This window comes from Ahaetulla prasina, chromosome 2 (assembly GCF_028640845.1).
Source record: "Ahaetulla prasina isolate Xishuangbanna chromosome 2, ASM2864084v1, whole genome shotgun sequence".
Lineage (NCBI taxonomy): Eukaryota > Metazoa > Chordata > Lepidosauria > Squamata > Colubridae > Ahaetulla > Ahaetulla prasina.
This window is the reverse complement of record NC_080540.1, coordinates 20,362,730-20,386,790: the sequence shown is the minus strand read 5'-3', so window position 1 is coordinate 20,386,790 and position 24,061 is coordinate 20,362,730. Positions and strand designations below refer to the sequence as shown.

At 39.2% G+C, this 24,061-nt stretch overlaps 1 protein-coding gene across 5 annotated transcripts; it reads left to right on the top strand.

Moving 5' to 3' along the window:
• Positions 1–732: 732 nt before the first annotated feature.
• On the top strand, positions 733–20,560 carry HDAC11 (histone deacetylase 11). 5 transcript variants are annotated; one of them, XM_058167563.1, is made up of 11 exons: positions 2,245–2,498; positions 2,989–3,137; positions 5,747–5,847; positions 8,141–8,257; positions 10,371–10,413; positions 11,520–11,596; positions 12,937–12,999; positions 14,746–14,842; positions 15,748–15,926; positions 16,852–17,037; positions 20,540–20,560. In XM_058167563.1, exons 1-11 carry the CDS (start codon positions 2,350–2,352, stop codon positions 20,543–20,545), a joined length of 1,167 nt encoding a protein of 388 aa, XP_058023546.1. In that variant the 5' UTR covers positions 2,245–2,349; the 3' UTR covers positions 20,546–20,560. The 5 variants fall into 5 exon arrangements, with proteins under 5 accessions (XP_058023548.1, XP_058023547.1, XP_058023546.1 ...); XM_058167562.1 differs by lacking the exon at positions 20,540–20,560 and adding an exon at positions 18,043–18,453; XM_058167565.1 differs by lacking the exons at positions 2,245–2,498; positions 20,540–20,560 and adding an exon at positions 733–891 and having other exon boundaries at positions 16,852–18,453.
• Positions 20,561–24,061: the final 3,501 nt, after the last annotated feature.

Below are 24,061 nucleotides of genomic sequence, written 5' to 3'. Positions count from 1 at the left end.
GACCACGGAGACGTCTTTGGACAGCGCTGGCTCTTCGGCTTAGAAACGGAGATGATTACCGCCCCCTAGAGTCGGCAACGACTAGCACGTATGTGTGAGGGAAACCTTTACCTATTAGTACCTCACTTGATCATTAATATTTTGATTGTCTTTTTTGCACCTTTTTAATATTTTTCAAAACAGCAGTGATTAGAAATGAATAAGTACAGGCTCACCATTGGTCTGTATGATAAGTGCAATTCCTTTAGTCATCCTGTGTACTAATTGCACCCTGATGAAGTTGAATAGTAACAGAATACCTGAGTTGGAAAGGACCTTGGAGGTCTTCTAGTCCAACCCCCTGCTCAAGCAGGAGACCCTATACCTATAACGACTGAGGAATTCTGGGAGTTGAAGTCCACAAGTCTTAAAAGTTGCCAAGATCGGAGACCCCCTGCCCTATATTATTTCAGACATGGATGCCAATTTAAAAAGAAACTAGTAAAAAAAAAAATTATGTAATTCAGGGATTCCAGGTTGTACTAAAATGAGAGGAAAGGGCAAAATAATGGGAAATTGCCCTCGAGGATACCTGAAAAATCGGAGTGTTTACTATGTGAATAAGCCAACTTCCACGCTTTCAGTTGTCCAACTTAAATCGAATTTGACTGATTCAGTCAACAGTAACTCCGCGTTCACACAACCTGCCCACTACGCCACAACGGAACGTCATATCCCGCCTGTGTTTTTAAGAATGCCGAGGGCAGGGCAAGCAAGACTCAGATATTAAGGGCAAGTGGCCTCATTGGAAGAGTCGGAGCGTGCTCAAGAGCAACCGGACATGCTCAGTATTGCCCGGGCAGGACTTTGACACATCGGGGGGCTCGGACGGAGCTTCGCTTAGGGCAGCATGTGAGTTGCAAGAGACTGGGTGGCGCAGGACTTCCCCGGCGAGGGAGGGTCCCTGGGGAGGAGCTGTTTCTCCCGGGGGGAGGGAGGCGGGAAGCTGCGGCTGCTGCAGAGCTGCACCGTCCTTGGGGGTACCAGACGAGGGGGCAACGCCAAAGCAGGGGCGCATATTAGGCTGCGATGTTGCGGGAGGCAAAGAGTTGCGGAGTCCTGCGTCCCCCGCCGCGTCGTTCCTCGGAGCGGTTGCTGGGACGGATTTGTGTGTTCTCACAATGGCTGGGATTCGGGACGACATGTTGCCCTTTGGGGGTCGGGCTGCATCTTTGAGCCCTGATGTTTTTGATCGAAACTCATTTACCAGCCGGGCTGCGGTTTATACATAACATGCTAGCCTTGAGAATACAGACGCGATGGAGGTAGTTGTTGGGATGGCTGAGCTCAAGAATGTTTACAAAAATGGCGATAGAGATTTATCCTCTCCCAACTTTCATGGGCTAGGTAGGTGTGCACCTGTGTGGGTGCCTGCGTGCGTGTGTGTAAGTGTGTTTGCGCGCGCACACACCGAGGCCCATGGTATAGAGAAAATGGGAAAGTGAACTGTTCAGATGAGCATAATATCGCAGAATACAGAATAAGAGAGTTGTGAGGGACCTTGGAGGTCTAACCCTCTGCTCAAGCAGGAGACCCTATAACATTTCAGGCAAATGGTTGTCCGGTACCTTCTTAAAAGCCTCCAGTGATGGAGCATCCACAACTTCCAAAGGAAAGCCATTTCACTGATTAATTATTCTCACCGTCAGGCAATTTCTCCTTCGTTCTAGGTTGGATCCCTCCTTGATGAGATTCCATACATTATTTCTTGTCCTGCCCCCAAGAGCTTTGGAGGAGGGATCTCCAACCTTAGTAACTGTAAGGTTTGTGGACTTCAACTCCCAGAGTTCCTCAGCCAGCTTTGCTCTGGGAGTTGAAGTCCACAAGCCTTAAAATTACTAAGTTTGGAGACCCCTGCTTTGGAGAATAGGTTGGCCCTCTCTTCTCTGTGACAGCCCCTTAGGTACTGGAATACCGCTATCATGTCAACCCCAGTTGTTCTCTTTGTTAAACTAGATGTCCCTAGTTCCTGCATTTAAAATTTCATTTATGAAATTTTACAAGTTCATGTGTATTTAAAATTTTTACTCCATAGTAATTGAAATAAAAGATACTATTTGATAGAAACTATTTTCTTATTGATACTATTTGATAGAAACAATATATAAGAAATTATATATCTTTGACTTACAACCACAACTGAGCCCAACATTTCCATTGCTAAGCAAGAGAGTTGTTAAATAAACCATGCCCAATTGTATGACTTTTTTTTTTTTTGCTACAGTTGCTAAGTGAATCATGCAGTTGTTAAATGAATCTGAGTTCCCCAATTGACTTTGCTTTTTGGAAGCCACCTGGGAAGGTTGTTAAATGGCAATCAGAAGCTGGGATACTGCAACTGTCATAAATATATCCCAATTGCCAAGAGCAATTTTGATCACAGGACCGTGGGTATGTTGTGACAATTGCAAGTGCAAGGACACATCACAAGGCATTCAGTGCCCTTGTAACTTCAAATGGTCAGTAAACAAATGATCATAAGTTGAGAACTACTTATATTCATGTTTGTCATTTTAGAGCTGTCACTTAAGTGAAACCTTATATAAGTGTAAGTGTATTACTATCCTAAATTTTGGATACTACTGAATTAAAATTAAGTAATTTATTGTTTTGGTTTTTATACTTGGTAATTTAATAGTTTTAGAAATGCGGTAAAACAATTCTGTATATTTTAGATTTTTAAAATCAGATTTTCTTAAAATATTATCTTTTTCGCTCCTAACCTTAATAAAATTAATTTAATGCATTTAATTATTTTGCCTCATTATTTCTTTCCTGCAGTTTGAATAACATTGCTGATTTCTAAAGGAAATTAATGTGATGAACATAAATGACATTCTTAATAAATGTAGTAAAATGGTTATGTAATTCAGAAGTATATGTATGAAATGTGGTTTATTCTCACCTATCAGTATTTTGATTGTCTAATGTCATGTTTATTTCTTCAAGGCCTCATAGGACAGAACTATATCAAGATACTCCGTCCACTTGCTGGCCTATTGTATATTCATCAGATTACAACATTTCATTTCTGGGCCTGGAGAAACTGCATCCATTTGATGCTGGAAAATGGGGGAAAGTAATAAATTTCTTGAAAGGTAATAAAAACAAAATAGTGATATAAATGTTGTTGGAAATTAAACTAGTCCTCTGTTAGAGAAGTCAGCTTGCAAAAACAAAAAAAAAGAAAAGTAATAATTTTTATATCAGATATTTTCAAATGAGAAAATAGGATATCTTCATATCTAGATTGTTTAATATATAGACAGTCCTTGACTTACAGCCATTCATTTAATGGCAGTTCAAAGTTACAAAGGCACTGAAAAAGGTAATTTATTACTGTTTTTCACACTGAAGACCATTGCAGCATTACCTTGGTCACAGAATCAAAATTTGGTTAACTGGTATGTATTTAGGACGGTTTCAGTATCCAGGAGTCATGGAATCACCTTTTGGGGCCTTCTGACAAGCGAAGAATTAGAATAGAATAGAATAGAATAGAATAGAATAGAATAGAATAGAATAGAATAGAATAGAATTTTTTATTGGCCAAGTGTGATTGGACACACAAGGAATTTGTCTTGGTGCATGTGGTCACTAGGGAAGCTAGATTCACTTAACAACCGTGTTATTAACTTAACAACTGCAGTGATTCACATAACAGCTGTGGCAGGAAAGGTTGTAAAACATGGCAAAACTCAATTGTCTTGCTTAGAAACAGAAATGTTGGGCTCAACTGTGATCATAAGTCAAGGACTACCTGTAATCATATGGGAATTTCACCCTCTTCCCCTGTATAGAAATCACCTCCTACAATGTTTCCAACAGATGGCCTTTCTGTTTAAATACTCCAAAAATAGTTAGGTTTGCATTTATTTATTATTTAGAATTTTAGGCCACTTCTGTTGTACAATAGTTACATAATAATCAGCTCAGAATGTTTTGCAAAAAAAGGTAGGGAATATATATTTGCAGGCTGTGCACATATTTCCGTTTGCTTCTGCGGCATTCATGAGGAAAAGTAGAGCAGGACGAACAATAGAAACTTTCTGAGGCTGTGTTTGAGTGACATTCATCTGGTTTACTGTGAAGAAATGATACATTCATTATAACCAAGATGTGCAGCAAGTTGCTTTTCAGCCAGTCCAGTTTATAAATGCTGGACTGTTCAAAAGACTGGCTCCTGGAACCTTGATACTCACTCACCACCAATAACCTAGCTAAGTACTTGCAACACACTAGGCTAGATTAAATGGAATTGGGAGATGGTGATGTAGAGCAGGGGTCTTTGCTGGCTGAGGAACTCTGGGAGTTGAAGTCCACAAGTCTTAAAGTTGCCAAGGTTGGAGACTCTTGATGTAGAGTGTTATGGGAATCCAGATGTTGCTTTAAGTAACCCATTCACATTTAAATCATAATATGGTTTATTTATTTGGGATTAGTATCTCATCTGAACCCAGCAACTATGTTTTACATGAACACAGCCTTTAAATAAGAGAAGGAAACCTGGTCCCTAAATTAGCTTGCCAGTCCATGTAGTTGCCAAGCATGGCAGTGAACAGAAATTATATGAAGGGTAGAGATTAAAATTGTTCCAGTAAATGCTAAAAGTGAACTTCATACTCTCTGAATTTTTTTCTGTTGTCCCATGACCTCCCAAGTAAGTTAGACTACTGCTTCTTTCTTCCCTAGTCAGTTATACAGTAGGCATCATTGTCTGGGATAAAAATGTTTCAGAGTTTGTTGAGATATGTGTCTGGGGAAATTTGTGGTATGCATTCAAATTATGATACTGAGGAATGATAGGATTCATTAGATATCTTCTTCTCTTAGCAGAATCTCAGAGCTGCCCTTGGAGAAGGATCTCCAACCTCATAAACTTTCTCTGGGAAGCTGCAGAAAAATGTAATGCCAGGAGAATTCCAATATTAGAATAGCCAGAAAAGGAGCTGGCAGGACATTGGAGTCATTGTATTTGCGGGATCTTCAGTTTCCCTGGCATGAATGTCAACCCATGCTAGTAGATGACCTCATTTCTCTTCCGTAGACTCAGTGGGAAAGGGCTGTAGGGAAAAACACATCTCACAAGCACTTAATTTGTAGATTGATCTATTGATTTGTACTGCCAACTTCAAAATGACTCTTGATCATTCACAGCCATGAAAGTATAAAAGCATAGCATCATAAAATCATCATGAATTAAAAAGACAGTAGCTAATTAAATGCACCCATCCTTCAAGGATAGCAAGCAAGTGATGTAAGACCCTAACAATCAGCCTTCCTGAATAATTGCAGGTAGGAGCCATAGAGATCTCTGGAAGGAGAGTGTTCAAGAGGGCAGAGGCAACCAATGAGAATGCCTATCTTTGGTCCCCCTCTTTCCAAAACTAATGGGGAGGATCTGAGGCATTCCCTTCATGAGAAGAATGCATGTCACAGACATTCCATGTGGGAGAGATGGCCCTGAAAGTACCTGGGAATCAACTAATGATGAGCTTTAAAGGATTAAAATCAGCTTTTTGAATAGCACGTGGAAACCTGAAAATACAGTAGCGTCCAAGGTTAGACAGGTTTTTTATCTGATCCAGCACAAGTTTTCTTACCTAAAAAGAAAAAAAAAATTAGTATGGCTTGGCTTTTAAAGTGTTGAAAAGTGAATCTTATTTGTATATCATTTATTAACCCTCCCCATTTTTTTTAAATTCAGAAGCAAAGTTAATTACAGATGACTTGATTGTACAGGCTCGAGAGGCAACTGAAGAAGACCTTTTAGTAGTTCACACAAGACATTACTTGAATCGATTAAAGGTATGGGGTCATCTTCAATGAAACTTTTTAAAAATCTCTCCTCCCTGACATATATTGCATCCCTCTCCCTCTCTCTCTCTCTCCCTCCATCCCCCTTCTCTCTCCCCCCCCTCTCTCTCACAACACACACACACAGAGTCTCTCACATATGTACACTCTTACATGCATAAAAAAACATGGCAATTTTAAATTACCTTAAAAGAAATAACTACAACAAAATATAATTTCCTTGCAGCTCTAAGACTCTGATCTTCTTAGGGGCTAGAAATAGAAACACAGCAAGTAACATGCATGTACTACCCCTCTTAAAACTCTTGATAAATTGTAGGTTAGCATGCAGTTTCAGAACATTTTTGCAGAGCAGAATTGGCAAGAAACCTATGAAGTGCTCCAAATCACACTTCAGGCAGCGATGAATGGCACAGTTTGCAGATTAATTTTGGTTACAAGTTATATAAGATGTTTGAATATTGGTTAACTTTTCTTGTATCGCTTACAGAAGCATAAATATTGGGAAGTTTTGAAGAGGTACCGTATTCTAGATCACATTGTGCTTTTGCCATGCAGTGAAAAGTGTTCTATCTTTAAAATGCAGCTTAGTTATTTGTTGTCTTGTCTTTTCAGTTGGGCTGTTTGCTACATTAGTTCCATCCAGCAGTTGAAAATCATTGTCATTATTCATTGCTGCTCAGTTCTTTTGCCTTTGCAGAATGTTCTTCTTGTTAATATTTTTCTTCATCAGTTAAGAGCATATACACCAGGACAAATTCCTTGTGTGTCCAATCACACTTGGCCAATAAAAAATTATATTCTGTTCTGTTCTATTCTTTCTCTTCTCTTCTGTTCTGTTCTATTCTACTCTACTCTATTCTAAACTCAGTGCTTGAATTATCTGATTGCAGTTGGGCGTAAGGACATTGGATATTAAACATTGTTCTAAGTTGAATGGTCTGACTACATTAACAAAAATTACATAATATAGTTGTGGGCTGTGTCAGATGATTGATTAAGCAGAAGGCAGCTGAACCTGTGTTGTTTTTCCTTTTCCTCTTCTTGTGTGGCTTCTTGGATGCTTACCTGCTCGGTGTGCCTCTCTAGCAACAGAGTGGTCAATGCCTGGAATGCACTACCTGACTCTGGTTTCATCCCAAAATCCCCAAAATTTTAACCTTAGATTGGCTACTGATGACCTCACCCATTCCTAAGAGGTCTGTAAGGGGCTTGCATAAGCGCACCAGTGTGCCTACCATCCCTGTCCTAATGTTCCCTTTAATTGTATTCATTTTATGTATTCAATTTCATGCTTATACTTATAAATAAATAAGTAAGTAAGTAAGTAAGTAAGTAAGTAAGTAAGTAAAAATAGATTATATTGGGGCCCTCTGGAACAAGGGGGGGATGTAGGGAAAAAGGGAGAATTGTCTCAAATCAGACAAGGATTTTTACTATAGGTAGTCCTTGAGTTATGACTGTATCGGAGCCCTCCATTATGGTTGTTAGAGTGGTAAAAGGGCTTGGTCACATGATTGTGGGATTTTAGTTTTTTGCAGCAATTGTTAAGTAAGTTTGGCATTCATTAAGCAAATGCAGTGGTCATAAGTATAAACCCATTGTCCACTATAGGTGTGATTTTGCAGAAAAGGGAGGGTTTTCGGGTAGGATATAACTCAGTGACTGGTCATCAGTCGAGGATTATCTTATAAATGAAAGGATGGCTGAGAAAAATCAGGAACGTAAGTCATCTTCTCAGGCAGCTCTAGAATCCAGCCTTAATCTGCTCTTCTTGTTTGTTCATCAACATTTTACGTCTCTAAGAATGTCACAGATGTTTTTTGTGGTGATCTACTTTGTTGAAATAAATAAATGCTTTTCCTTTGCTTATAGCTATTGTAATAATGTTACAGTTGAATTACTAGCCATTTTTATCGAGTTACTCCAGTTTGACTTGACTGGACTTACTTCGGACTCAGTACATTTAAACTATGTTGTAAAGCAGGCCTGTCAAACTGGCGGCCCGCAGGCCAGATGTGTCACATGCAGGACACACCCACCCTGGCTCCACAAAGGCAAAAAACATCGCGATACGTCATGATACGTCATGTGACATGATCGAGTTTGACACCCATGTTGTAAAGGGATCGTATATACTGGCTCTCATCCTACAAATGCTGATTGGGGATAAATCCCATTTAGTTGAATAAGTGGGACTTGGGTAGACATGCATAAATGCATTGACCAAAATTAATCTTCAGTCAGATTTGGATATATATTTTTCCTGCTTCTCTTTTTCTAGTGGTCCTTTGTAGTGGCTACAATTACAGAAATCCCTCCAGTCCTTTTTATGCCAAATTTCCTTGTTCAGAGGAAAGTGCTCAGGCCTCTGAGAACCCAAACAGGAGGAACGATAATGGTAAGCATGTCTTGCTTGGTTTCTAAACTTGAATAAATCTGCACATTGGTCTCAGCAATAAGAAGGAAGTGCTCAACTTGATGAAAGAAACCCTTATAAAACTCAGATCTTATCCCATCCCAGCTGATACTTCATTCACATGGTAGAGTGATCCATCAATAACTTTATCATCGCTTTCTCAACTTAATCCAGCTTTCCTGAGTTTGCATGACCTATTGAACCAACAACAGTTAGATTTGATACGAATTATTTTTATTCACTTCATGATGCAAGTGCAGCCATTTTTAAATTTTGATTCCTAGTGGTTCTCCAAATTTGATCAACTACGTTATCTCTTTTTTTATAGTAGATGCTAGAAGCACGCTGTTACTTTTATCAATGTACATTTATCCGGTAGACTTTCTCGTAATAGTTTCTGCAGGTTTGATATTGTGAGAATCCAAATGGCTATGTAGTTCTAAATAAGACGGAAACCTCATTTTGGTAACCCTTCCAAGATAAGTGCATGGAGATTGCCATAATTCACAAGGAAACTAAATGAGCAAGGGATTCCACTCTCGAATTGGCCTTTTTAGTCACACTAGATGCTGTTTTAGGATCTCTTTCCAGAGCACGATATCACAGTCTTTTGAGACTGAAGGATGCCAATGCAATGAATGTAAATGAGTATGGGATTACACTTGGATTAGAGAACCAATCTATATCAGATCAGATTAATTAGTTCAGGTAGAAAAGGCACACTGTAGGTACCAGCAACTAAGGACCTGTATTTGGTGAGTCCCAGTCGACATGCCTTTTCTGCTGTGACACCTGCCTTATGGCACAGCTTTCCCCTCCAAAATTAGATTAGCTCCATCCCATTTGACATTCGGGAAGGTGCTCAAGACCTATTTATGTTATCAAGTCTAGGGCTCCCAGGGAGCTGGAGTCATACTTAGTTCCATTGCTGAACTGGCTTTCCTTATCCTTTCTTCACCTAGGGTTTGTATCTGGTTTTTTTTTATAATATTTACTTTTTAAAGTGATATTTATTTATGCTTGTTGTGTTGTATATGTAGTTTTATCTTTACCAGAGTCACCTTTGGTAAGATGGGTGACTATATAAATTTGATAAATAAATAAATAGTTTTGGTATAGTGGTAACGTATCATGTTAGAAACTGGGAGACTGTCAGGCCTGCCACCACTTAAGCCTCTAAATAGAAATGATCCTAGGCGCCATTTGGGAGGAAGGTATAATTTTATTAGAAATCAAGTGTATTGCAGTAGTGCATACTGAGAACTGGGGTTCCTGTGCCAAATTCCCTAAATTCAACTTCTCCCTCCCTTAACTGCTTCCCATTGCTGAGCCCCCTCCCCCTGCCCATGACCAATCAGATACAGATGTTTTGAGAATGGTCAGTTCAAGTGTAGGTTGGTATATGCAGCTGCCTTCTTTTCCTAGCCGGGTGACCTTGAGGCAGCATCTAGAGGAGATACAACAGTTACTTTTGTTTTCCCCCAAGTATTCCCCCTCCCAACCATCCTCCCCAGTGTTCATGGCAGACCATCATCTCATAGTAGTAAGGCACAAGTAAGCATAAGGTGGCAACCGACAGAGACCATCAGTTTTAATCCTCCTTTAAGCTTGAAGCCAGTTGGGTGAGGTTGGCCAGTCCTTCTCTTTCAATCCAAGGGAGGAGGAGGAGGAGGCAAGAGCAAACCACTTCCAGAATCTTGACTTTCTAGGCAATTGCCAAGAGTCAAAATTGAGTCAAAGGTGTCAGCATACAGGATTAGATTTAATATTAAGGCATCAAAGCAGGGTGAAAAGAATACCTGTTATGGCCATCAGAGTGGGGGGTGGTCAAAAAAAATTGTCTCGTTTTTAATATTTGGGATGTTTGGGATGGGTTTGCAATTATTAAATGAAATGAATCCCTCAAAAATCTCTCAACTTCTTCCAAAGAAAGAAAGTTAATGCAAATTTAACTTTGAAGTCCAAAATCCCTTGCATTCTGGTTGAGTAAATAGCAAGGGTTTAATTTCACAACGGTGCTTAAACGTTTCCAGAATCCTTTGGGAGTCTACTTTTCATAAGCTAATTCTTTTCCCCCCCCCCTCTTTATCTTAAGGCAGGGAAACTGGCTATTGAGCGAGGATGGGCAATTAATATTGGTAAGTAGGAATAGATTTACTTCCTTTATCACAACCAATTCTAGACTATAACCTCATTGCCTCTTACCTGCTTACAGCCATCTGGAGTTTGTGTGTGTGTGTATAAATATAGATATATACAGGGGTGGGTTTCACTTACCTTTGCTACCGGTTCGCTCATGCAGTTGCTTCACTCACACGTGTGCCACTTCTATGCATGCACAGAGCGTATTTGATGATGTCCAGGCGGGTGGGTGGAGCCTCCCGTCACCGCTGCTACCAGTTCGCTCAAATCGGGGCAAACCGGTAGCAACCCACCACTGGATGTATACCATATTTTCCCTGAAAATAAGACCCTGTCTTATATTTTTTGCCACCAAAAAAGGCACAAGGCCTTATTTTTGAGGAGAGGGGGATGTCCACTGATTCACCTCACTTGCGTGCATTGCTCCCAGCCTCTTTTTCTCTATAAGAGATCTTCAGGAACTTCTTCATCCGGCAAGGCCTCTGTGGCTCAGACTGGTAAGACAGTCTGTTATTAACACAGCTGCTTGCAATTACTGCAGGTTCTAGTCCCACCAGGCCCAAGGTTGACTCAGCCTTCCATCCTTTATGAGGTAGGTAAAATGAGGACCCAGATTGTTGGGGGCAATAAGTTGACTTTGTATATAAATATACAAATAGGATGAAGACTATTGCTAACATAGTGTAAGCCGCCCTGAGTCTTTGGAGAAGGGCGGGATATAAATGCAAATTAAAAAAAAAAGGCCAGCAAGGCTTTCCTGAAGGCCTCTGCAGCTGCTCCGGATTGAGCTCTGTTATCGGCTACAGAGGCCTTCAGGAAAGCCTTGCCAGCTACAGCAAAAGAAATGGGCCAAGGTGTGTGAGGCTTGGCTGCAACTATCCACTAAGTAATAATAATAATATGATAAGTAATAGGGCAATTTCACCCTCCTACACCTACTCTAGCTTAATTTTTACCTGTGCACCCTGGAGTGGGTGGGGTCTTAATTAGGGCTTATATTGGGCGCATGTGTAAAAATCAAGCTAGGACTTACTTTCTGAGTAGGTTGTATTTTTGGGAAAACACGGTAGATACACTTCAGATTTTCTACTTTGTTTTCCAGGTGGTGGCTTCCATCACTGTTCAAGTGATAAGGGTGGAGGCTTCTGTGCATATGCTGATATCACGTTGACTATAAAGGTAAGCAGAAATTTTGATTCTTGATAGAAACTGCAAAATTGTGTCTCACATCTGCAAAATCAACAACTGGTTTTGTTCTTAGAAATTCACATAATGAAAATAATTATGGAATTTTTCCTCCTCTCGGAGAGAGCGATCAGGAAATAAGATAATCCTTCTCTAAGGATGTGCCTTTCCCCAAGGATTAAATTAACATTTATATACTTCATTTCTTCCTGCAATATCATCTGATACAATTATCACATATTTATTTAACCGTGTTCACAGATCCCGGCTTGTTTTGGTTTAGCATAACTATGAACTCAGTAATTATACTCTGTAACCTGTTTTGGTTTAGCATTGTGTGTGAACTAAGCAAGACTTGATCAACAAATGGGGTGGAAACCAAATTTTGCAACATGAGTTAAGTTTTTGAGTATGCTTATGATTAAGACTGAATGATTTTATTGATAAGGGAAGGAGCCAGAGATAGTAACACAAAAGCTCCCCTCCGAAATCCTGTACAGAATCCAACAAAATTTTGTCCTATACAAAAAAAAGCGGAAACAGCTCAACAGAGATGATTGAGGCAGTAACCCATGACCAAATCTGCTCAGTTAAGGTCATGCCTGTTTCTCTTTTGTTGTTCAGTTGCTAAGTTGTGACTCTTCGCGACCCCATGGACCACAGCACACCAGCCCACCCCCTCACGTCCTCCACTGTTTCCCAGAATTTGACCGAATTCATGTTCGTTCCATTGATGACACTGTCTACTCATCTGATCCTGTGCAGTCCCCTTCCCCTTTTGCCTACAATCTTTCCCAACATCAGGGTCTTTTCCAGCGAGTCTCTTTTCTCTTCTCATTTGGTGGCCAAAATATTTGAGTTTTAGCTTCAGTATCTGTCCTTCCAAAGAACAGTCAGGACTGATTACTTTTGGGATGTTTCTCTTTAGCTTTTTACGAACAATTGGGAATTGGGTGATGAGAAAAAACATGGTATATTGAAAGAAAGAAGCTGTAACTTACAAACGATAACTGAACGATTAATACAACAAACTAAGCTTATCAGTGTTAGTTTAGCAGCATATGTGAACTAGATTCTTGAATAGATGACTAGGATGTTGCTTTTTCCCTGTATGTACTTTATGGATGAAAAGAAATAAATTTCAGTGTAAATGGTTTGAAAAGTTGGTAGTGTTTTCAAATGGATATTCTGTATTATGGTGTTAAAATAAATAGCCCACGATATATGCCTTACGGTATATGACATAATTCTTTAAAAAGTTCATAGCTTGTGCAAAATGTATGTTTTAATTTTGAAATTTCTTTTCTTTCCTATTTTTGATTTATTTTGCTCAGTTTTTATTTGAAAGAGTAGAAGGAGTTTCAAGGGCAACTATTATCGACTTGGATGCACATCAGGTGAGTGAGGAAATTAAAATGTCCTGAGACATAACTACCATAAGAAACTAATTGCTCAACTGGAAGTTTTTTTCAGGATATTTTTACAAAGCAAAACTTAACAATATTTAATGCGATGTAGATATTCCTCAGTTAACTAGGCAATTGGGACCAGAATTGCTGTTGCTAATAAGCAGTGCGATCATAAAAAAAATGTCATGTGATAGGTCTTTTAACGATGGAAGTGCTGGCACTCCCAGTGGCCATCATTAAGCAAATTACCACTAGTTGTTCAGTTCCATTTATTATTACAGTCATAGACCAGAGACCAGGATAAAACCACTCAGTAATATACAATTAAAAATTCTAGTATAAAATAATAAATGACTAAACTCTATGATAAAGGGCTCGGGCTGTAAGAAGCCTGTTATTAAAACACAGCTGCCTGCAATTACTGCAGGTTCTAGTCCCACCAAGTCCAAGGTTGACTCAGCCTTCCATCCTTTATAAGGTAGGTAAAATGAGGACCCAGATTGTTGGGGGGGGCAATAAGTTGACTTTGTAAAAAATATACAAATAGAATGAGACTATTGCCTTACACACTGTAAGCCGCCCTGAGTCTTCGGAGAAGGGCGGGGTATAAATGTAAACAAAAAACAAAAACAAAAACAAAAAAAACCCCCAAGTCTGTCAATTATACGTGGTCTAACTATACTAAAATTGAGGGTAGAACAAGAAGCAATGGGTGGAAACTGATCAAAGAAAGAAGCAACTTAGAACTAAGGAGAAATTTCCTGACAGTTAGAACAATTAATAAGTGGAACGACTTGCCTCCAGAAGTTGTGAATGCTCCAACACTGGAAATTTTTAAGAAAATGTTGGATAACCATCTGACTGAGATGGTATAGGGTTTCCTGCCTGGGCAGGGGGTTGGACTAGAAGGCCTCCAAGGTCCCTTCCAACTCTGATGTTATGTTATGTTATGTTATGTTAAAATTATAATCCTTAAAATGTGTGGCCCGTTGTCAGTTTAATACTAAAAGGGAAAGGAATAAGCAGTGCAAACTGCTTATTTGTTATATAGCATAACGTAACTATGGTGGATTAAAACACTTGTTTCTGAATCCCCAGTGCTGGCACTCCCAGTTGCCATCATTAAGCAAATTACCACTAGTTGTTCAGCAAGGACATCATGTGGTTGCTGTTTGGCGACCTCCTGCAAGCTTCTCCATTGATTTTGCCTATCAGAAACCATTAATGGTTGCAGATGATGAACATATGACCCGAGGATGCTGTGATGGCCGGAACTCCAAGGTCACATATTTGAAAAGTTGCTGAATGAGTGATCATTAAGTGAGAACCACCTATAATTAATTGTCATCTTCAGGGGAATTTAAAAATTGCAGACATTGAGTAAAAATGATCTCATAAAAGTATCTTAAAGGTGAGAAGAAGAAATCCAGGATGGAAGAGCAGTAATTCCCTATGCTTTTCCAGATCCGTATTTGGGAAGACCGCTCTATATGTATACAGGCCTGAACGTAGAAGTTGAACTAGAACTGCCTAATAATTCAAAATTATTAGAGTTAACAATTCAGAGGAATCCCATAATAGCTGCTTGCTATAATTAATCTTGATATCAATCACATTCTGTTACATCACAATAACCTGCTCTGAAGTTGTTTTAATCTACATATTTTTAAGAAAAAGAACCAAAGACCACACATTTTGGCCTAATTAATGGGTTTTTATTATTTTAATTTGTAGGGAAATGGACATGAAAGAGACTTCTTGGAAGACAGGAGAGTATATATTATGGATGTTTACAACAGGTATATTTATCCAGGAGATGGACTTGCTAAACGTAAGTTGACAGTGTTTTTGAAATTAATTCGATCTAATTAGTACAATCTAATTTGCAATCATGAAATTATTACATTCAGAATTAATATTGTTCCCTGAGGAATGAAAGGCAGCATTATAATTTAAGGCTGCAAGGCAATAAAATTTACTGCAATCTGTGGAGGTTTCCTCTAAATAAATTCTGTAGATAAACACTGTAAATGTTTAGAAACCTCTACCATAGTATATTTGAATAAAGTCACGGGACTTTACGGGACCGTAACTGTTACGGGACCGCCTACTGCTACCGAATACCTCTCACTGACCCGTGCGCTCTCACAGAAAGGGACTCCTCAGGGTGCCGTCAGCTAGGCAGTGCCGTCTGGCGACACCCAGGGGAAGGGCCTTCTCTGTGGGGGCTCCCACCCTCTGGAACGAACTCCCTCCAGGACTTCGTCAACTTCCGGACCTCCGAACCTTCCGTCGCGAGCTTAAAACACACTTATTCATCTGCGCGGGACTGGATTAGATTTTAAATTTACTGGTTTTAAATGGGTTTTTATTATTTATACTGTTTTTAACAATTCGGCTATGGAATAAGTTTTTTACTTGTCATTTTAGTTTGTATTTATATGTATTTTTAATTGCCTGTGAACCGCCCTGAGTCCCAAGGGAGATAGGGCGGTATATAAATGTGAAAAATAAATAAATAAATAAATAAATAAATAAACCAAAAAATTGTATTCACAGAATAAATATTTACTCATAAGGTTCAAAGAGGGGCTATATATATTATTTGAAACAGTTTCCTCCTAGATATGTCTAAAAAGATGTGTATCCTAATTATCAAAAGCTAAGTATTTTTCTATCCTTATTCCTTATCCTTCCCATCCCCTTTTAATTATGTATAATCCTTGTAATTATTAGGAGCCATAAAACGGAGAGTTGAATTGGACTGGGGCACAGAAGATACTGAATACCTTCAAAAAGTAAAAACTCATGTGGAAGGTGCACTGAATGAAATGAGACCTGACATCATAATCTATAACGCTGGAACTGACATTTTGGATGGTGATCCTCTGGGGGGCTTAGCTATTTCACCTGAGGTTTGTAGATCATAAAATATTTGTTTATTAAAATATAGTAGGATATGGTAGTTTGTCAGTATCTGAGCTATGGCACCCACCTCATTATTCTGAAATCCTGGCACAGCCCTACTTCACCTCCTGAATTAATCCCATTTTTTTTCTAGTTCCTTTTCTTTGTTTCTACTCTCAACTGTTGAATGTTTTTAATCTGGTGCTACGTACTCTATGCCCCCTCAGTTATTGATTGGGACTGTGTAGTGCTCAAATTTTATTCCAAAAGTATTATGAGAGAGTGGGAACATAAGAAGGTACATTGTCTGCAACTCTTTAAAGCAGCTGTGTCTTTCTCCAGGATCCACACCTGTCCTTTGCGGTTAATACACACAGTCTTGTGGGAAAATGCAATTGGTTTAAGGAATTGCAGAAAGGCACTTGGTTTGTGTTGCTGCATGGTTTAATTTGGACGTTATTCTCAGAATTCTGGTGATTTTTCCCACTGCTTTGCCTGGAATGGTTCTGGGGGAAAATGTTTCACTGCTAGCATTTGTTATCTGTTAAATATAATTTTTGCAAAGAAGTGAGACCCTGTCTGCTAGATATAGAGAGAATTTTTAAAAAATGCTTAACGTTTCATGCCAGATCTGATGTGATCCAACCTTACTGTCTCAATAATGCACCTTATGTAGCTGCTGAAAAGACTTACTTTGACACGCTGAATGCAGCAAGTCAAGAATTTATTTTCAACTATTTCCTTGGTTGGCTGTTGATCAGCCTCCTAGGTTTTTATTGGTAAAGGGCTCACAAGTAATCGCAGCTAGTAACTGTAATATTTAATTCACAAAAGAGATTGGTGTAAAGTTCATGCAATAGGGTAAAACTATGGGACTATTAGGAAACCCAATATTTGTTGTTTGTTGTTTCATTTGGTGTTGTAAATTTCCAGGGCATTATCGAAAGAGACGAAATTGTGTTCAGAGCTGCTCGAAAGCACAGAATCCCTATCCTGATGGTGACATCTGGGGGCTACCAGAAGAGGACTGCACGGATTATTGCTGATTCTCTTCTCAATTTGCACCACCTTGGGTTGATTGATCATGAGCTTGCAACTCGGGAGGCTGGAAGCACTAAGGTAGAACTAATGAGCAAGGAACATAAGGAAGATCATCTGGCCTCTCAGTAAAGGAGGGGAATTTGGGATCCCTGCATAATACACAATTATAATTGTTTAATATTTAAACCATGAGATGAGCAATATCCCAAGTTCTCATAGAATTAATATACACTAATGGAGACAGATACTTAATAGTATCCTACTTGCTTTCCAGGGACAGCCTCATGGGGGTTGTCAACACAACTTCTTCCAGTTCTTTTAAAATGCTGTTTTATGAACTTAACACTGCCCTAACATCTGGAATGGGTTAGACTTGCTTTGATCTGAGTAAAGAAATGAACAGTACATTTTTCTTACCTCACATAAGCTGGCTCTTCAAATAAGATTCGCATTGTTTAAGGGAGGCAAGGATTTCTGCAAGTGATTAAAGGAACATTTTGAAAGCTAAAGCAGAATTATTTTTTAGAGGACAGCCAAGATAATGGAAACACAAACATAATGCAAAGCAGAATCTGTGTGTGTAGCATTATAATGTCTTCCAATTTTTAAATAAAATTTAGTGGGAAAATGAAAACATTTAAATTCCTTATCAGAAAGGGAAGTCAGTACAAGTATCTTTTTGATCATCTGAAATATGATTATAATTCAAAACTACAGGCAAGGAATAGTGTAGCTCTGTTAGATTCAAATGTGTTCATTTTCCCTACTCTTTCCAGAAGTATATAATAGAATAATGTTTCCTATTTTCACTGAAGATTTAGGATTATATGCACTAAAAATAACACAAATAAATGTAAGAGTTTATCACCGATTTAAAATACAATGCTAAGTAGTGCATAGATTGTAACAAAATGTATGAGTGACATATGAAGTAATTTGCTCCAGACTTAACAGCAAAAAGATAAAACAATTGCTACCACTTTTTCTAAACTGGTGCCTATAAAAATTGCATGATTGAGGCATACTTGTTCGATCAAATCAAAGTTCTGTGTTGTAATATTCAATCATTATCTTTTATTATAGATCTCATGTATTTCTTTATAATGGTACAACTTTAATGAATTCTGAAGCCTGGAAAAACTATACATGTAAAGTAAAAATTTAAATGTTTTTGTTTTCACTCACATTTCTAGAAAGTGTGTAGATTTTTTGAGAGGGATAGGACATGCAATAGTTTCTTCTTAAATTGCAGAAAGCTATTCTACTATGTAAACATTAAGTGCTTTCTTTAAAATGGCGCAAGCCTTATCATTCAAAACTATTTTTTTGAAGAGGTAGTTCCTAAGAAGGGAAAACTTGTCTCTAGTCTCAGGAGCTTTTATTATTAGAGACGATTAATGGTCAGAAAATAAGAAGCAACAGGGTTGATTTATATGTATTTCTACAGGTCCTACAGAACTGTGGTACGCAAAATAATGCTGTAAAATTAATGGGGGGGAAAAAACGATAGGAAAGGCAGTGGAGTGCCAAAGGATGTTAATTCTTAGTGGCCTTGGTGTTTGCCAGAGTCTACACATTATCGCTGAAACGGAAATGCAGTAAAAGCAGGCAGGCTGCAGATTCTAACATATTCCAAGCTCCAAATAAGCTAACATAGGTATTCTTTGAAAATGAGAATTACAGTAGTTAAGTGATAAGTTAATTATGTGCCACTGTGCTCTGAAAAAAAGATAAACAAAACAAAAAACAACCTGCCATAAATTTACTGGAATGATAAGAGCTGTGGTGGTGCAGTGGTTGGAATACAGTATTGCAGGCTAATTCTGCTGACTGCCAGCAGTTCGATTCTCACCAGCTAAAGGTTGACTCAGCCTTCCATCCTTCTAAGGTCAGTAAAATGAGGACCCAGATTGATGGAGGCAATATGCTGACTCTGTAAACCACTTAGAGAAGGCTGTGAAGTGGCATATAAGTCTTAAGTGCTATTGCTATCTTGAAGTTGGAATGTGTAGTGGGAAACAGATACGTGTCTTGTGACTGAACTCTCCACCATAGCAGCCATTCATGCAGTCATTCTATGAAATCACCTGCAATGCTTTTGAAATTGCCAATAAATCCCCTAGCCTGAAAAGATTGTCTGTTCCTGAAATACAAAATCAAATACATCCCAGCACTTTCATTTACTGTAAGTGTCATTAGGCTAAATTAGCTGTTTTGCAGAATAAACAACATTGCAACTGAAGTGCATCCTTTGGTAACAAACTACCCAGGTTCAGGTTCATATATTCAGTGCTTATAGCATGGTCATGGAATGTCAGTATATTTCAAGGGTTATAATAAATGGCTTGCAGGGCTTGAGAAATAATGTAATAGAGCAACTCAAACTGAGTTAATATTAAATCTCAACCAGAGGTACGTTGTTATAGAAAGAACTCAAATGTGCTAGGAATTATTTTCATTTAAGTAAACTTGATGCTCTGAATTAATATTAAATGGCAATATTATCTTTTAAAAAAGCACTTTCCTCTAGTGTTTAAAACACTTAAATACTGAGATGTATTTTTTACGTGGTCTAATGTATTTTAGAGTTGTTATATGAAATAATTTTTACCGTGTTTACATTTGTATTAATTTCTATCACTGTAATATGTACTAAATGTGATCATGTTTAATTTTATTTATGGATAAAATTAAAATATTGTTAATTTTTTTCATCTTCCTCACTTTTTCAAACATGCACAGTAATTGCGGTCACATTTTTAAAAATGGGGTTTCTTTTTAAAATTGTTTTTAAGAAAGGATTCAGTACTGATTTTGGGGGCTTTAAGTCTGTGTATGCTTATTGGGATATAAGTTGCCATAAATTTGAAGGGGTTACTTCTATTGTAGGTATATTGTCATTCACGGACTGAGAACTTACTGTCCTCAAATGATTTTGTGCTCTGTAAGTAAGTGTTTGTGTGTGTGTGTGTACTGATGATCCAGCGAATGGATCTCAAAAAGACTAGAATTAAAAAAAATCTCCTACACTGATTCAATCATAGGATGATTGTGACAGCTGGGCGTTGATGAACATATTTCAATCATAAGTGCCGAGGTGGCACAGTGGTTAGAGTGCAGCACTGCAGGCTACTTCAGCTGACTGCTAGCTGCAGTTCTGCAGTTCAAATCTCACCGGCTCAAGGTTGACTCAGCCTTCCATCTTTCCGAGGTGGGTAAAATGAGGACCCAGATTGTTGGGGGCCATAGGCTGACTCTGTAAACCGCTTAGAGAAGGCTGTAAAGCACTGTGAAGCATAAGTCTAAGGGCTATTACTACATAGCACATATACACGTGCACAGAAGCATGCAGCAGTCAAGCATCACACGTGTAAAAAGCTTTGACTTGCAAACAAGTGGACACAATGATACTTTTAAAACATGAAATAGACGTCTGAGATATAAAGAAGGTCAAAACACCTCAACAGGGCCAGCATTCTGTCTGGCAATCAAAAAGAAAGAAAATACTTGCTTCTCTGTGTTCTGTACCTATTTGTACATAAATCTGCATAACTGCTTTATGACACATTTGTTGTTTTAGACATAAAAGACCCTTCAACTGAAACTTGCAGTATCTCCACTAAGAAACCTTGCATCAAGAGGGGCTTTGATCTCTACAGGAACAGCTGGCAGGAAACCCCCCCCCTCCAAAATACTGCCTTTATCTGACATCAATAAAGTGACTTCTTTTACTCATTTGGCTATTCCCTGGGGCTGTTCTTAGTATTGACACATTATTTCCCATGCAAGGAAATAAGTCAGTCGGTCTTGCACTTGTCCTAAGGAGTTGTTTTTTATATATATATGTGAAGTATCTGGGGGTGCCCTTGAAAAATATCCGGAAGCTTCAATTTGGTTCACAAAACGCAGCCCACATGGTTTTGTGCAAGTCAGGATTTGCATGTGTCACATCTCTTGCAGGCGCTGCGCTGGTTGCTGATTTGCTTCCAGGTCCACTTCAAGGCACTGGCTGTCACCTTTAGATTCCTAGGTGGTTTGGGGGCAGGTGATTTCAAGGACCATCTTTTCCCACTTACATCTACCAAACACTTACATCTACCTGAGTGGAAAGACAGGGGATGTTGTGGATCCTCTCTCTTAAGAAAGTCCACCTAGTGGGGCAAAGGGTCTTCTCTCTAATGGCTACCTCATCCTTGGAAAGGTAAGACTAGTTCCCATTTTGACAGTCTTTATGAAGGTCATGGATATGATTTTGCCAGTAGACCTGGGAATCCCTGGGTGGTATGAAGCCCATCAAATGGCTTGACATCACATGGAGGTGGGGGTTCACTGGGTTTTGTATTTGGGATTTTACTTCCACAAGCTGCCCAATCACTATGAGTTGAGTGGCCATATAAATTTTCTTCATAACAAACAAAATGATCATCTATTTATCATCTAGCTATCTATATCTATCTATCTGTCTGTCTATCATCTATATTTATTATTTATTTATTTATTTATTTAATCACATTTTTATACCGCCCTATCTCCCGAGGGACTCAGGGCGGTTTACAGCCTAATAAAAACATACATATAAATACAAAATAAAACACGTCTCAGTGCTGTATCCAGGCCGAAAGCCGGACTGGAACGGGTCTGGATAGACAGTTTCATCCAGGTACCGGGGTAATTGACATGCCACCACACTCTCTACAACCTTCACCACAAAGCGAAGGTTGGAGACCGGACGATAATTACCTAATACAGATGGGTCCAGGGAAGGCTTCTTGAGGAGAAGTCTCACCACCGCCTCTTTCAAGGCGGCCGGAAAGATCCCCTCCAACAAAGAAGCATTCGTAATCCCCTGGAGCCAGCCTCGTGTCACCTCCTGCGTGGCCAGCACCAACCAGGAGGGGCACGGGTCCAGTAAACGTGGTGGCATTCAACCTCCCCAGTAACCTGTCCATGTCCTTGGGAGCCACAGGGTCAAACTCATCCCAAACAGTCTCAACAAGACAGCTCTCCGACATCTCACCTGGATCCACCCAATTTTGATCCAGGCCACCCCGAAGCTGAACGATTTTATCGTATAGATAACCACTAAACTCCTCGGCACGTCCCTGTAATGGGTCATCCCGCTCCCTGTTGAAAGAGAGAGCGAGTCACCCGAAACAGGTGACTTTGATGTTACCTAACGCAACATCAAAACTGAACAACTGTCCATTTTTTAAAATAATTTAAAATATTTCCCTTATTACATATGAAATGAAGCAGTGAAATGAAGACAGCCAGGCATAAACTTTAAAACTGGTTGCTAAAAATATCAACATGTTTTATTATCACCACTTCATTAGCATGAAGACCTAATTCTCAAATTTTATAGTGATGCTCTTTCAAGGGATTTTCAATGTCCTCCTTAAAATGCAATACCCAGAACCAGCATATTATTGTAGATGCAATCTGATCAATATGATTACCGTTTCCCATAAAATAAGACATCCCCTGATAATAAGCGCAGGCACTAAAATAAGCCCCCCCTGAAAATAAGCCCTCCCCAAAAATATTTAAACACGTGCAGCCAGTCCCTGCCATTTCCTCTGGTTTCCTCCACACACCCCAAAATAATAAGGCCTCCCTGAAAATAAGGCCAACTGCTTTTGGGGTTCAAAAAAATATAAGAATTGTGGTTCGTCAGCAGCCTGTGGAGCTGGCAGCGGAGTCGGACAATGAGGAGGTTGGGGAGGACAATGGGTCAGTCCTGGAATCAGAGGAAGGCCCAGATGAGGGCTCTGCATCAGAGGCAGAGATGGGGCCAGGGCCATCTGGGAGCGACACATGGACTCTGGAGCCTCCAGAGGCAGACAGCAGACAGGCAGAGGAACAGGAGCCTGTTCCTAGTGCACGCATGCGAAGAGTTGCCAGAAGGCAAGAGCAGCTAAAGCAGAAAGGTTGACTCGGGAGTAAGGCCAGGAGATGATTGGCCCCTCCCATAAGGCTTAAAAGAGCAGCAACAACTCTTGGGTTCTTTGAAGGAAAGCAATGTTGCTACAATTGTTTCTTGTCTCCTTGTTCTGAACTTGTGGGGTTCTTGCCAAGAAAAGCCTTTGGCAGGGTGCCAAAGAAGATAAAAGTTTGTGATAAGGCTGAAGGACTTTATGAAGGACTTTGTTTTGGACTAAGCTGAGAATGAAGTAATTCTCAGCTGTTCTAATAAAATATGTTTGTTTATGACTGATTGTATCTAGTAATAACTAGTTGGGCCTTGGTCACAACAAAGACGGTCTTATTTTCGGGGAAACACGGTATGGTAATGCTATCATTATGGTAATAACATTTTGCCATTGCATTTCCCTTTCCTTGCTGCTTATGTCTAGTTTGTGATCCACCAATATAAATTCTTTTTGAGTACTATTGCTCAGTATGTCATCCTGTCCACTCGCCTCCTATATGCACGGCTTAAGATTTTTTTCCTATCCATGTTGGAGTTTGCATTTGTCCCTGTTGAAATTCATCTTGCTGGTCCCTACCAACCACAAGAATGTTTGAATGTTGCCCATGTTTGCAAAGGAATGTTTAGGCTCTTTGTGTCTGTTTACCTTTTAGCACAACACAATTTCAGGTAAAAAAAGAATCACTCTACCTGGAGAAGTCAGGAATTAAGGATGATCCTTCAAAGGGGGAATGTTTAAAGCCTACTGATGTTAGAGATGCTGGTGACCAAGTTCACTTAAGGGAATGTATACACTACACCTCAGCTTCATATGTTCCCAGAGCAATCTTTCCATCCAGTACAAAGTCAGCGGCAGAAGAGATTCTCCCAAAAGACAGTTAAGTCAGTTTTCTACCCAGTAAAGCAAACTTTATCCTTAAAAATGATTCTGACTCTATAAAAAAATCAGGTCTTCTAGTGAGAGGTCAATTGAAAAAACTTTGGTAAGTAAAAATGCAGATAAAAGTTGATTATCAACTTGGATTTATAACTTGAAACAGAATTTTTATAAGGTGTACTTTTCGCATTTAATACCTGATAAATTGTCAAAGATGTATATGGGTGTGTCAAATGTTGGAAATGTACACAATCTGAAGGCACTTTTTATTACCTCTGGTGGACATGTGAGAA

Coding starts and splice junctions, on each gene's coding strand:
- HDAC11 (XM_058167561.1), top strand. CDS start 2,350: ATGGCAATCAGAAGCTGGGATACTGCAACTGTCATAAATATATCCCAA. Junction 11,597..12,936: donor ATATCACGTTGACTATAAAG/GTAAGCAGAAAT, acceptor TATTTTGCTCAG/TTTTTATTTGAAAGAGTAGA. Junction 14,843..15,747: donor AGGAGATGGACTTGCTAAAC/GTAAGTTGACAG, acceptor TGTAATTATTAG/GAGCCATAAAACGGAGAGTT.